At 36.6% G+C, this 14,979-nt stretch overlaps 1 protein-coding gene across 1 annotated transcript; it reads left to right on the forward strand.

The window, feature by feature from the left end:
* Positions 1-1,169: 1,169 nt before the first annotated feature.
* LOC127794979 (NADP-dependent malic enzyme, chloroplastic-like) lies at positions 1,170-7,824 on the forward strand. The gene is made up of 20 exons (XM_052326337.1): positions 1,170-1,449; positions 1,636-1,913; positions 3,259-3,379; positions 3,492-3,566; positions 3,810-3,961; positions 4,052-4,157; positions 4,376-4,441; positions 4,934-5,029; positions 5,140-5,211; positions 5,299-5,382; positions 5,527-5,625; positions 5,768-5,815; positions 5,906-5,959; positions 6,047-6,145; positions 6,229-6,318; positions 6,426-6,503; positions 6,634-6,708; positions 6,808-6,898; positions 7,201-7,329; positions 7,423-7,824. The coding sequence occupies exons 1-20, from the start codon at positions 1,420-1,422 to the stop codon at positions 7,509-7,511; spliced, it is 1,932 nt and encodes a 643-aa protein (XP_052182297.1). The 5' UTR covers positions 1,170-1,419; the 3' UTR covers positions 7,512-7,824.
* Positions 7,825-14,979: the final 7,155 nt, after the last annotated feature.

The following is a 14,979-nucleotide window of genomic DNA, read 5'->3' on the forward strand; positions in this document are numbered from 1 at the left end:
AACCCTACATTCCTACATCCCAACAACGCCAACAAGAAATTATTCCGCCACTCAACCTTTTCTTCTACATTCAACCACCCGCCCCAAATCAACCGAAGCTGGACGGATCAAATCCACGTCAGCATCGCATTCCTCCACGTTTCCCACCTTATCGATTTTACAGTCACCCGGGGCCTGATTTGTCATTCCACATATCAGAGACACCGACGAGGAAAATAAAGGTCGAGTGTGACGAGGAAACAATAGATAATATTTTCTGTTTATATATTAATTATTTCTTATAAATATAATAATAATTGTAATATAATTTACTCATCTAAAGTCATTTAAATAACTGAGCCATACATCATTTCAACAAAAAATAAATTGGAACATGAAAAACCATTTATTTAAATTACTTTAATATGATTTATTATATTTAAATTTAACATGATTTTTTTTTGTAAATAATATAATTTGATTTGATTTATTTTAATTTAATTTAATGTGATATATAAGTGCTATAGATTGAATTTTATTCATGTGTGTATATATTAATATATGAAATCGATATATTACTTACGATGATATGAAATTGATATATTACTTACAATGTTGTCTGACACAAGACCCACACCTTTCTTCTTGTTCGCGTCACTTCAACACCCCTTAAAGATTCACATCGACCAACTTATCAGTTCTCTATCAATAAATCTTAATAAATAAATTTTATTTTTATTTTAAATTTATTAAAAATACTCATTGTCACCTGTTCATTCACAGTTCATAATCTTACATGAACAGGCTAACCTAATGTCACATTTTTAATTTATTAAAATAATATGAGAAAAAATAAAATTCACGTAATACATAGACAAATAGAAACTATACAAACACATAATTATGAGTTATTAAATTTTTACACGTTAGATAATTATTAATTATAATAATGTCATAAATAATAGCAATGAGTGAAGACTTAAATTTGAGTGCCGTAAACTTAGAAATGCCCTCTCATTAAATCTAAAACTAGAAGTGGTCCTTCCTATGCATGTATTTGTCGATGTTAAGAGCCGTGCTGCCAGCCAAACAGCCCGTTAAGAATCAATTCATAGTAGATTCGGGAGGCAGGGGTATTATGGTAAATAGGGATGCAAACTCTAATGATGAAGGCGAAGTAGGGAGACACCCAAGAGAGAGTTGGCAAAGAGCTTTGTGCTTTGCTCCTTCGTTGCCATTTCCCCATGAGTTGGTGGTGGGCGCAACTTATTTCTATCTATCTGTATATCTATCTATCTATCTTTAGCTAACGCAGAAGAAGAAGGGGAAGCCCACAGAGAGAGAGAGAGAGAAGTATAAGCGAAGCTCTCTGCCAAATCACTCTTTTTCCTCTCTCTCTCTCTCTCTCTTTTCCACTCGCTTCCCCCCGTCTCCTTCGCCATGATCTCCTTGAATGCCAGCTGCTTTCTGGTAAGCAATCACAACCCCAAGCCCGCAGATTTACTATTACTTTCTTCTTTTCAAAACTTGCGAATCAGAATCCAATTTCGAGCTCCCCCCATTTCAATACCCTTTCTTGGAATCGTAATGATCGATTTTGATTTCGTTTCTTTTTTTTTTTTTTTTTTTGACGCGGGATTTGTTGATTGAACGCAGAACAAGTCGGTCTATGGCGTTCCCCGAGGTTTATCGCATTCGCAGAGGAAAGCGCAGGCTCCTGTGCAGGTGGGAGCTTTGAGCTCGAATGGCCGATCGGCCGACCGAAACGCCGCCGTCTTGATGGAGAATACGCTCAAGGAGATGAGGGACGCCTCGTCGGCCGTGGACGTTGACCCCAAATCCAATGTTGTCGGCGGCGGCGTTGATGACGTGTACGGTGAGGATACGGCCACCGAGGATCATCCTGTTACCCCTTGGACTGTCTCTGTTGCTAGGTCAGAGATCCCATCTTTCTGATTATTATTAGTTTTACCTTCTCATTTGTCTCATTTTCTAGGGCAAGCATCAGTAATGATAATAAGATTGTTGATGATTTGTGATCCTCGTGAGAATAATTGAGAAAAGCTGCGTAGGTAGGAAGACAAATACGACCTTTGAGCCTCGGGTCCTATTTGCCCCATTTTCAATTTCAGCAAATTTTACTATTTCCAGCAAATTTGAGATGATATATCCACATCTTCTTGTCGATCTGATTTTAGAACGTTTTATTTTTTCTGTAACTTTTTATGTTTATTATTATTTTTCATTACCTTTTCTATTTCGTTTAACATGGATTTATGCCCAAGGTTCTACGTGACTGTTCTGGTCTGTTAAATGAATTAACATTACCCAGTTCCAAGCTTGCATTTTTATTTGAATCCCATGCCTTCTTGTTTTCTTTAGGATATCAAAATATGTTTGTTTATGGTTAAAGTAAGTAGTGGGCATACCTTTTCTTTGTCACGGTTCTGGTCTGTTTTTAAATTTTATATGTCACACGTTTATTGGTTTCTGTCTTTTTGCACTTCAATTTTAACCCCATGCCCTGCAACTTGTTTTGTTGGTTTCTTTGGCTTTCTTTTGATGTGATTTTAGGACATCTTCAACACTCTGGATCCTAATGTCATGTGATGAAAGAAAGCACGGGCAATGGTTTTTTTTTTTTTCTTTTTGTCTGTTTATTGTCTATTTGGTCATTGCAGATCTTGTCTGGATTTTAGTGTTTTGATAGGTAATTGTTGGGTCAGTTGGTTGAATTTTCAGTTGGAAACCAAGTGAACTTCTTAGCCACATGGCACCTTTTTTCTAACAAGTAATTGCTGTTTTGATTGAAGCATCTTGATTTCCTTAAATATCTAGGCTTACTAATATCTCAGAATATGAGTTTTCTGTATGACTGAAATTTCTCTAATTCTGGCCAACCCCACCTAGTGGAATTAAGGCTTGTAATTGTTATAGTTGTTGTTTTAGCATACTTTATGTTATTTACCTCTTCTGCTGTCATTTATACTGTTCTTGTGAGAATGCTTGGTGTGAAGTCCAATGTTTACCGGTTTCAAGTAATTCCTTCAATTCCAGAGTCAACAGATTTTTGTTGGCAGCATATATGTTTTATCTTTTGTTGAACAACTGTTGCATTGCATCACTATTCTCATTTTTTCTCCGGTCTTTTCTGACCTCATCAGGCTCAGAATATCTACCATTGTGTTAGCTGAATCATGGTTTCCATATTTATTTATTTTGAATTTCTTGAATCCATTTTAAAATATTTTTTACCCATCCTTTATAATTTTGCTGCAGTGGCTATTCATTATTGCGGGACCCACAACACAACAAGGGGCTTGCCTTCTCCGAGAAGGAGAGGGATGCTCACTACCTGCGCGGTCTTCTCCCCCCTGTTGTTGTTCCTCATGATCTTCAGGTTATCAAAATTTGACTACCTTGGCTTTTAGTCCCAGCTTTCTAAATTTTATTTTTCTTGTATTAGAAAAGGACAAATAATTGATAATTTCTTCTGCTGTTACACCCACCAGGTAAAGAAAATGATGCATAGTCTTCGGCAATATCAAGTCCCACTGCAGAGGTACATGGCCATGATGGATCTCCAGGTAGGCCATTGATGTTATTCATTGAACTTCTGGCCCTTTGTTTTACCTGATAGTATTGTTGTGAAAGAAGTCTCTGAAATTAAGATGGAAAATGCAAACATTTCTGCAAATAGTTAGCTCGTACTAACTTCTTTAATTGTAATAAATCTGGATAATTTTTTGCTGCCCATGCTTAACAAATTTATTTTATATTATTCTCTGTTAGTAAAATTTCCTATCATTCTGTAATGTCCTGGTCTGCAGGAGATGAATGAAAAGCTGTTCTACAAGCTTCTCATTGAAAATGTTGAGGAGCTGCTCCCAGTTGTTTACACTCCAACTGTTGGTGAAGCTTGCCAAAAATATGGCAGCATCTTCAGGCGTCCTCAGGGTCTTTTTATTAGTTTGAAAGAGAAGTATGTTCCATACAATTCCTTGATAACTCCTTATGTGATTGCAATGTTATATTGAAATGTTGAAGCTAACTGATTGTAAGTCTTTTTTAGAGGCAAAATTCTTGAGGTACTGAAGAATTGGCCCCAGAGGAAAATTCAGGTTATTGTTGTGACTGATGGGGAAAGAATTTTGGGCCTTGGAGATCTTGGCTGTCAGGTAACTGGTACACGGACTCACCATCCAAAAATTCCTAAGAATCAACTTCTAGTATTATGATATTTTGCCACTTGTCCCTCTGTCAATATCCTTGTGTGCATGATTAAGATCAATTTGGTTTGACTAATTTAAAAATGTTATCATTATGGGGGATAGCTATAGAAGGTTGTGTAAGTGCATGTTGAAGGCTGACTTTGATTTTTTTGGAATGTTGTCAGGGGATGGGGATACCTGTGGGGAAGCTTTCTTTGTACGCGGCACTTGGAGGGATTCGTCCATCAGCTGTAAGTATAATTTAAGCCAAAACCATTATGTCCTCAAGTGGCGTGGTGAAACTATGCCTCTAAAATTTCCTACTAGAGTTCTTAGCTTGGCTACCCTACCAAAACCCTGGTTGTGGATCAGATTTTACTCCTCTTAGCACTAACTTCTGCTGCACTTTGTGGTTGCTGTATAGTCTGGCAAAAGCATCTCATCTAGCCCAAAGATTTCTTGTGTTGTCCCCAAACGAGGTTGAGAATAAAAAAAAAAAAAAGAAAGGAAAAGACAAGGAGGTTCGGGTCCCTACAGTTACTGTACCCCCTCCTCAAGTGGAGTGACATCACATCATACAGCTCTGTGTTCTGTGCTACTAGAGGATTGACAACAGCATCTCTTCGAATTTAGAGAATTAGATGGACAACTACGATATACTAATTAGTCAGCACCTCACTTCTGCATTGCTACTTGGTTCTTTTTGAAAGAAAATTGTTGATGAGATATGTTGTCATTTTCAGTGCTTGCCTATAACTATTGATGTGGGGACAAACAATGAGAAGTTGTTGAATGATGAATTTTACATTGGGCTCAGACGAAGGAGGGCAACTGGGCAGGTTGGAATTTTATTCTGTAACATGCTAGTTTTAACAGCCCCAGCCAACTATAGTGTTATGATGCTGCGGGTTTCTGAAATGCTAATCTGCTTTCATGTCCCCCTCTCTAGGAATATGCTGAACTAATGCATGAATTTATGTCTGCGGTCAAGCAAAATTATGGAGAGAAAGTTCTCATTCAGGTTATTCACTCGTCCTGAATTTGAAGGCGTGTATTTATCTGTTTTTTCCATAGTTTTTTACTTCTCGGTTTGATCTGTATCATGCAGTTTGAAGACTTTGCAAACCATAATGCTTTTGATCTGCTTGCAAAGTATGGCTCTTCACATCTTGTCTTCAATGATGACATACAGGTAATTGATGGAGGTTATTTGTAAAACTTTTATTATTATTTGTTTCTTTTTTTGGCTTTGTCTTTCTAAGTATTAATGTGCGTGTGTATGGTTCCGGTGTTGGTAAAGGCATTTCTAATATATTTTTGCCTTTTATTTTTTCAGGGAACAGCATCTGTGGTCCTTGCAGGGCTTATGGCATCATTAAAGTTAGTGGGGGGAACATTGGCTGAGCATACATTTCTATTCCTCGGAGCAGGAGAGGTATGCATTTTAATATATTTGTCTGATGTCTTCTTATTTGTGATTCTTACATAACTAAAACTTTGGGGTAAATTTTAAACTTGTAAAAAAGTGATTCTTATATTTTGTTTTTGTTCCCACTTCCATCTCTTTGTTGGTGCAGGCTGGCACTGGGATTGCAGAACTTATAGCACTTGAGATATCGAAACAGGTAAGAACTTGCATGTTTCTCTTTCAGTTTCTGGAAAGCTGGTTACAAAACTAATACCACATGGTATCTTATGCCTTATTTTTTGTGCAGACTGGGGCCCCATTAGAAGAATGCCGAAAGAAAATTTGGCTTGTTGACTCGAAGGTATAAGAGGATCATTGTGTTGATTTCTCTCTATCTTGTTAATTTCTGTTCTTTAAAGACAAGTCTTTCTTTTCTTGGTGTGAGCAGGGATTGATTGTAAGCTCCCGCTTAGAATCACTTCAACATTTCAAAAAACCATGGGCCCATGAACATGAACCTGTCGGAGAATTCGTTGATGCTGTTAAGGTGTGAATTCTATCCTCTACTGCCTTGTTTCTCCTAGAGTAAATGGTCTTTGGTTGTATTCACACACCTGTGATGCTTTCCAGGCAATTAAACCAACGGTGTTGATAGGATCATCAGGAGCAGGAAGAACATTTACTAAAGAAGTAATTGAGGCTATGGCATCCTTCAATGAGGTTCTGCATTTGTATTTTTGTTCTTTATAGTCAATGTTATTTGTTTGGTTGTGGAGACCTTATTCCAATAGGAAGACCTGATGGTGTTGCGAATGAATGACATGCAGAAACCGGTCATTCTTGCTCTCTCCAATCCAACGTCACAATCTGAATGTACTGCTGAAGAAGCTTACAAGTGGAGTCAGGTAATACAAATATTCAGCATCTATGTCTAATACGGCTATATGCAAAAACATTACATCGATGAGGTGAATTTTGCTCTTTTTCAGATTATGGTTCTCAGCTTATTAATCTGTTCCTTCTTGTTGCCTTCAGGGCCGTGCCATTTTTGCAAGCGGGAGCCCATTTGGCCCAGTTGAATATGACGGGAAGGTTTATTTGTCTGGCCAGGTAATACGACTTCTTTCGACTAATTTTAATCACTGTCGTTGAAACCTTTAAGACTGGCTTCTGTATCCACAAATTTACTAGTTTATTTTTTTCATTCAGGCAAATAATGCATACATTTTCCCTGGGCTTGGGCTTGGTTTGATAATCTCTGGTGCAATACGCGTTCATGATGACATGCTTCTGGCAGCCTGTAAGTGCATTGAAAACTTGTCCTCTTTAACATACAATGTTGAAAACCAAGAGTTTAAACAAGATAAACAATGAGCTTGCTGGCTTCTTCATTCCTCCATCTCCCCTCATTCTCGACCCATGTTTTTGAAGTAAGGGCGGGCCTAAGGCTATGGGCTTCTATTTTGTTTGATCGGACTTCCTATGTGTCGAGATTTCCAACTTTGGTTTGTTGGAATTTGATGTTGAAGTGGATGTTAATTTCTATTATTTCAATCATAATCCATGGTTTTAATTTGTAACATTGTTGGGTTTCTGGGACAGCCGAAGCTCTAGCAGCTCAGGTTTCGCAGGAGAACTTCGACAAGGGTCTCATATACCCGCCATTCACGAATATCAGAAAGATTTCTGCCCACATTGCTGCCGAGGTGGCTGCTAAAGCTTATGAACTGGGTGAGCTCCTGCCCCTGCCCCTTTACACTATTCAAATTTGCACATCTTCATTTCTATAACTGCTTGTCATCCTTTCTTGCGATTGTGTATTAGGTTTGGCTACTAATCTCCCTCGACCGCGGGACCTGGTTGCACATGCAGAGAGCTGCATGTACAGCCCCAAATATCGAAGCTATCGGTGAACCCACCGGCCTATTTTGTCTCTCTGGAAAACCATTTTAAAGCTATTTGTCATGTCAATTTTCAGTTTTCCGTTCTCAGGTTAAATTGCCCTCTTCTCCCCCTTTTTTTGTTTGTTGAATACGTTTGAAGCCCATTTTGGGTTCACAAAAGTGTTGTGTACTAGAAGAAGAAGATGAAGAAGAAGAAGAAGAAGAAAATCATACAGAAATACTAAGGGAAGTTAGAGACTGTAACATTTTGTTGTTAGCTTATTATTACTAAGCATAATATACTTTTTACCATATATTAATTAATTAGAATATTTTGGTGTCATCTTCTCGTTGATTGGTGTATCTTTTCAGGTTTTTATATGATAGCAACTCTAAGTCAATTTGAAGATTCTGCTGTGGATTAATAGCAGAAACAAAAAATGAAGTTATGGCCAGATTAACCAAAAGCATTTTTTTATAGATGTGCTTATGTGGACGTGTTAAGCGGGCCGTGTCAGTATGCCCAGTTCTTGAAATGTGCCGGGTTGTGTTGTCCCGACCTATAGGCCCAACCCCATTTGGCCCCGTTTTGGTTTTTTAATTAATTTAAAAAACATAAAAATATAATATGCTCAATAATTACTCAATTTATAAGCATAACGTGAAGCTAGCAGCTTGTAAATATATAAAATTTCAAATAATACGCGAGTTGATATAATAATATGTCTAAAGCTCTATTAACTAATAATAAAGTAACAAAGTATATTGTATTTACAAATAATGAGTTAGCAAGCAATTGAAGTGCAGATGCTGTTTGGGTCTTTTACTCTTTGGTGGATTCGTGTGGGGGGGTGGTTTCCTGCTCGATACTGACTCAATGATTTTATTATGTGAGTTTCTAAATTATCCTAATTTTAAATCATCTGATGCATTCACCCAATTTTTAGGCTGTATTTTGGAGAGATTTAGTAATGGAATTGAACGGAATAAATTACAAATGAGTAGTAGAAATAAACTCGAATAGTTGTTGGCCGAGACCCAAAGACACTTTGAAAATGATTTAGTAGTAGTAGCCAGGCCAATCTGTCCATTCACATTGACAAGTATCTAAAGCAATTCCATCCTTAAAGGAAGTCAATGCTACTGCTTCGCGTGTCAAACTTCTCCCCAACGCGAGGTACCTAGCTAGAAGTCTTACCTACTTTTGGCTGCCTCACATTAATGATGTCGATGTTAATGAAATTTAATATATATATATATATATATTAATGATTTGCACCATTATATGTTTAACATTTTTGTTCGGTTGGTGTTTGGTAACTAATATATAAGAAAAAAAATATTAGATATAAAAAATATTTTAGATGTTTATTTTTTTCAACATGTTTATTAAATTTATCTGAAAAAACTCTCGCATAACCTTTTATCTAACTTTTTTTAAATAAATTTATCTAACTCCTTTTAGATAAATTTATCTGATATGTTACAGATAAATTCAAATTATTCTTATACCTTTTATAAGATAATTAGTGTCATTTAATATATTTTTAAAATTTAAATTTATTAAGTTATTTTTACAATTAGGTTGGTTTAAAAAAACTTATTTATTTAAATCTTATAATTAATGTCATTTACTCATTTAATATATTTTTAAATTGCCATAAATTTTGGAAATTTTAAAAATTTAAATGACATTATTCCTTTCACCAATTTTTAAAATTTAAATGTCCCTCTCTCTCTCTATATATTTTCTTATCTCATACATATCCTTTTCATAGATTTTTTAAATTATTATATTCAATTTTATATTTCATTATCTATTATGAAAATATGTTTTGATAATTTTTAATTATCTAAGTGAAATTATTGTAATTCCATCAATAATTATTTCTACCAAGTCTTTTTAGAATTTATTTTTGAACATAGATTTAGAAAATAAAATATTAATTTTAATTTTAATTTTTTGACAACTCACGTTAATCATAAAATATTATTTTAATCATAAATTTTTTGTTCATGTTAATATACAGTTTTGAATGAATTTGGTAATAGAGATATTTTGACCAAAAAAAAATAATTTCTTATCTTAGTACTTATCATATGCATTGATAAATATATAGAGAAAAAAAAAGTACAATTATTAGTGAATTTCAAAAAATTTAACAAACAGTCTAATAGAAATCTTAGAATACTTTTTAATTTTATCTTGACTATTCCATATCTTGATTCAGAAAGTATTCAAACTTATCTTGATACTTTCTTATCTTGCTCATTTTAACAAACGCTACCAAATTATATACCTTAATTCATGAAACTCTGTTTTGAATATTTTTCACTGTCTTCTTACTCAAGAAGAATTAATTAATTCAATATTAACCCAAGCGTTGTACTCCTTCAATAAAGTAAAGGTTCATTTAGCCAACTTAAAAATATCAAGACGCTTGATGACAATCGTGACAGTCCCAAGTTATCTAATCTCTATTTTAGTAACATATATGTATAAGTGCTGGTAAAATACATTAGTATATTGTCAAATTGTATACACATTAGTTGACTTATACATGCATATATATTTCAAGTAGTTGATGAATCCATTTTAGACTGGCAACAATTCTCAGTACTAAGACTCTGAATTCAACTGCTTATACAAATCGTGTAAAAAGTGTACCAAGAAGTTGAACACATTCTTCTGTACGTGTAAAATGTGGAAAATCTTCTTATTACGGGCTGCCAGCTCCAAAGGGGACATTGAAAACTTTACAAGCAGCATGATGCATGGGATGCGAAGAACAAAGTGAACAAGACGAGACAGTCAAACAGTGAAGAAGATGATTGATTATTTGGATGTTACTTTCGTGACATCTGTGCTGTTGTGGGATTTGTTTTTGCGATATATACTTACTGATGCTGCAATTGACACTGTCATAAAATGGCCCTGGTATTATTAGTACAATGTTTTTGACTTGAATAGGATATTAATGAAGAATGTCTAAAAGCAACGGCTTGGAAAAAGGGATGTTCATGTTAAGGAATGACATCCAAGAGAACGTGACTTCTCCATTGGAAGATTGTGCATTATACTACGTACCCCACGAGAGGTCCAATATTATATGAAGATATTAGGGCTGTTAATATGCCTACTTTGCACTGGGTTTGTTTGATGATGACAAATAATATATATATTGATGTAATAACTAAAGTAGATTTTGTTGTAAACTAAGTGGTATTTCAAATGGTCTATAGTGTCTTTTGTCAAGCATTTGACTTGACTGGATAGAAACTTTTCTTCTTCTTTTTAGATACATTGAATCATATAGGCTTATGACACTTGTGAAAGAATTGGGTCTTGTGTGCGTGAGATTGGACTAATCAAGGGCCCATCCCCTTGGAGCAAAAATTGCAATTTTTTGTTAGTTTTCTTTTTTCTTTTATAGAATTTGTCTTAAACTAGTCTTACTTGAGAAGAGAAAGGAGAGGTTTCTATTTGAACCAGTCTTCTCACTTTCCAATTTTCTCTCAACGTTACCATTTCTTGCCTATAAAAGCAACCTCTTACTACACTTGTAACATACAAAAAACTATTAGTCATTTCAATCATTCCTCCTGCCGTTACTCTGTTGGATTCATCTCTAGAATCTTTTTGCTCTTTTTGACTCCAAAACTCGTGAGTGCATAGGAGTTTTGGAAGAGTTTGTTGTATCATAGGGAATAACTACCTTAACATTTGCACCATTTATTGAGGGGTGAAAATTATCCTTAACCCCGATAACGTTTACTGTCACACCTTAAACTTTGTACATTTACTATCCACCCTTATCGAGTGTCGAGTTTTTTCAACATTCTTAAGGATAAATATGGATGCCTCTTTTCACATTGCTACCATCAGTCGTGCTTTCACCGATCATGCCCATGTCGTTGCCGCTTGACAGGCTAATTCTATCCCGCAAGTGGACGAATCGCGACAAGTAATACAGTGATGAATAGAGTGTCGTACCCACGAGGACTAACTTTTGACGTTTACTCTAATTGATTTAACCTTAACCTAACACACACATTAACAAAGACTTCAACTGTAATGAAAACTAATTTACTAATAAAAGATGCAATCAAAACAATTTCTTTGATTCAAAAAAAACTCTCAAAGTTAAGGCACTAGGGTTTGTGAATCCACCGTCGGCCTTCTATGATTTAATTATTCATTACTCGGGTTGTAACATCCCGTTCGAGCGATAGGAAGATTCGGAATAACTTACCCTGATGGGCCTACAGGAACTTCCCAAGGGGGTCACCCATCCCTGGATTACCCCAGGTTAAGCACGCTTAACTTGGGAGTTCTTTGCCAACATTCAGCCCAAAAAGTATCCAGCTGGTGTTGTTTCCTTCCTTGCACTATCCTCGATATATACTAACTTCTCTGGGCTCTCGGGGTATTACATTCTCCCCCCCTTGAGCACATGACGTCCTCGTCATGCGACCTTACAACCGGTCCCAGATCTCCCCCCGTGCATGGCTGATGTGGGATTCGCCTAAAGTGCCTACACGCACCCCCCATAGGGGCCTCACACCCCCCTCGGGTCTCAGCCTCCTCGTTGAGGTTTGCCCCACCACCGCGCTCAGAGGCTCGGGGGTCGGCTCTGATACCATTTGTAACATCTCGTTCGAGCGATAGGAAGATCTAGAACAACTTACCCTGATGGGCCTACACGAACTTCTCAGGGGGGTCACCCATCTCTGGATTACCCCAGGTTAAGCACGCTTAACTTGGGAGTTCTTTGCCAACATTCAGCCCAAAAGGTATCCAGCTGGTGTTGTTTCCTTCCTTACACTATCCTCGATATATACTAACTTCTCTAGGCTCTCGGGGTATTACACGGGTCTTGCTATTCCTTATCTTAGGTTGAAAATCGATGATCCAATTACAACCAAAAGCCTCTCTCGATGGTCATTCGATTCTATGTATATATATGAGATTAACTATCTCTAATCAACCTTCGAACATATAAACATGCATTCAATCACGAAGATCATCACAAAAATGATTTCATAGGGCATAACGGTATCTCTACCTATTATAGGACCCTACGTTGTTTGTTACCATGTCTAATCCATATTGAATCTCTCGAAAGCAACACAAATCACAAATACGTTTCAATGGTGATCAAACATCAAAACGACATTATAAACATAACAAACAATCAACCCGAATGAATAAGGAAATAACAAACCGAGCAACTTTAAATCAAACCATTAGAAGTCGAGATTTCATCATTCACCCTAGTTAGAAACACTTAGCTATGCATGCTCTCAATCAAAGGAAAAAGAAAAGAGTTGGAATCCATAGCAAAGAATTGAGAAAAAAAAGAAAAGAAAAGAAAAATACAACCCAAGAGTAGTCTTCAATCTTCCGTCCACTTCTCTTCTCTCCCCCCAAAAGATCCCAAATCTTCCAAGAATAAGTCTTTATATAGTCATCTTTAGGTTATCAAAGTCCTGCACCTTAAAGGAGTCTATTTCTCTTTTATTTGGATTGAAACGGGCTTAAAACGGCCTTTTCCCGAAGCTTTGATCCCTACCGCGGTCCTACCGCGGTATGCTTGTTGCTGCAGACCCGTGAGCTCCAGAAACTAATTCCTGAAGCGGTCCTACAACGGTATGCATTCCGCTATAGGACCGTGAGCTTCAGAAAGCAATTCCTAAAGCGGTCCTACAACGGTATGCATTCCACTGTAGGACCATGAGCTCCAGAAACTAAACTTTATAGCGGTCCTACAACGGTATGCATTCCACTGTAAGACCGCTAGCCTTCTTCTTTAGCCTCTTGCTTTATCATTTTCAACTTCTTGCTCTCGATACTCTTTTGCTTTCTTTTAATTTGATACCCGACCATGCCTCCAAGCTTTATTTCACTTCCATAATGCACCAAAATCACTCTTTTTGCTCCATGTCCGCTTTAACACATGCTTCACATCTACATAACCATATATAGAACCAAATCAAGTAGAAATCATGCTCATTGAATGTATAAATGCTAAGTTTATAGACCAAAATAAGTGTATAAAAGATACTTATCATCATTGCCACTACCAGCGTTGTTGTAATCGATCACGCCACTACCACTCGTGCTGCTGTAGCCAAACATGTCATCCCTCTTACTATCAACCATGCTGGTGGATCATCGTCATTTGTTGTGCCTTTTGTGCTTCCTTCAATCCTGCCTATGCAATATGCAAAACCATTTCTCGATATCTCCAAGATTGAACTATTTAATGGAAACAATTTAAAAAGATGACCAGAGAGGGTTCATTCAATCCTTGATGTTCACGATGTAGCATATACACTTATTAAATCCAAGCCTAACAAAGCTAATGTTGATGCCAAGCTATTGGACCATTGGATGTTTGCAAATAAGGTATGTAGACACACAATAATCAGTACATTATCTAATGAACTATTTGATATCTACCATTCCTATAAGGAAGCGAAGAAAATTTAGGATTTCATGATTGCTAAGTACACAACAAAAGATGCTGGGAAACAAAAGTTTATGATTGGAAAGTTCGATCGATAGAAAAAGGTGGATGACAAGAAAATCAAGGTACAAATCAACGAGTACCACAATCTTTTAGAAGACTTGAAAGCTGAAAATATTATGTTGCAAGAAAAATTTGTAGCTGATCTACTCATTGAAAAATTGTCCGAATCATGGAACAACTATAAGAACCAACTCAAGCACAAGCACGAACAACTGTCACTTGAAGACTTAGTTGTACACATCATCATTGAAGAAATAAATCACAAAAAGCTACAATCTGCAAGGGCAAAGGAGATGGCATCCGAGGCTAACTTAGTACAAGGTAAATCTTAAAATCCCAACAAAAAGATATGAACACAAAAATAAAACAAATTATAAGCCTAAAGAAAATAACCATAATTTCAAGAAAAATAAATGATCTTGCTTTGTTTGTGGAAAACTAGGGCACCAAGCACCTTAATGTAGAAAGAAAATGAGAAATGACAATCCTACTGAACCAAAATCAAATTTGGTTGAAGTAGATGTTATTATTGTCACGGTTATTTCTCAAGCGAATATTGTGGCTAGTGTGAAAGATCGGGTGGTAGACTCTAGGGTGTTTCCAGGCACATTTATGCCTCAAGGCTGTCCGGTTGAGTTATAGGGTCAATCCCTTACTAAGGCAACCTTCCTGGTAAATCTCAAGAAAGTCCAGAATATCCCTCGCTCACTCACAATCGGGGAAGAAATCTAGTCATACACACCCTTATCATGAACAACGTGTCCCCTAAAGGTAGCTTTAAAAGTTCCCTTATTCACTTCCCTTAAACGAGGTACGTGTCATCTCCAATCCGCATCACTATTAGATAATGGTTAGGGACCCAGCAAATCTACCACAAATCAGATATCCGGTCCACTCGGTCTTAGCGAAAATGATCCGTAACCAAATGTCCATCGCAGGTCAAACCTGTGACTTTCCAAGTCCAT

Source organism: Diospyros lotus, chromosome 2 (assembly GCF_014633365.1).
Source record: "Diospyros lotus cultivar Yz01 chromosome 2, ASM1463336v1, whole genome shotgun sequence".
In the NCBI taxonomy this organism is placed as follows: Eukaryota; Viridiplantae; Streptophyta; class Magnoliopsida; order Ericales; family Ebenaceae; genus Diospyros; species Diospyros lotus.

Bases quoted from the DNA above. Each gene is read 5' to 3' on its own strand.
- LOC127794979 (XM_052326337.1), top strand. From the start codon at position 1,420: ATGATCTCCTTGAATGCCAGCTGCTTTCTG. The intron at 3,380-3,491 runs GTTATCAAAATT...TACACCCACCAG, and splicing joins TTGTTCCTCATGATCTTCAG to GTAAAGAAAATGATGCATAG. The intron at 6,504-6,633 runs GTAATACAAATA...TGTTGCCTTCAG, and splicing joins AAGCTTACAAGTGGAGTCAG to GGCCGTGCCATTTTTGCAAG.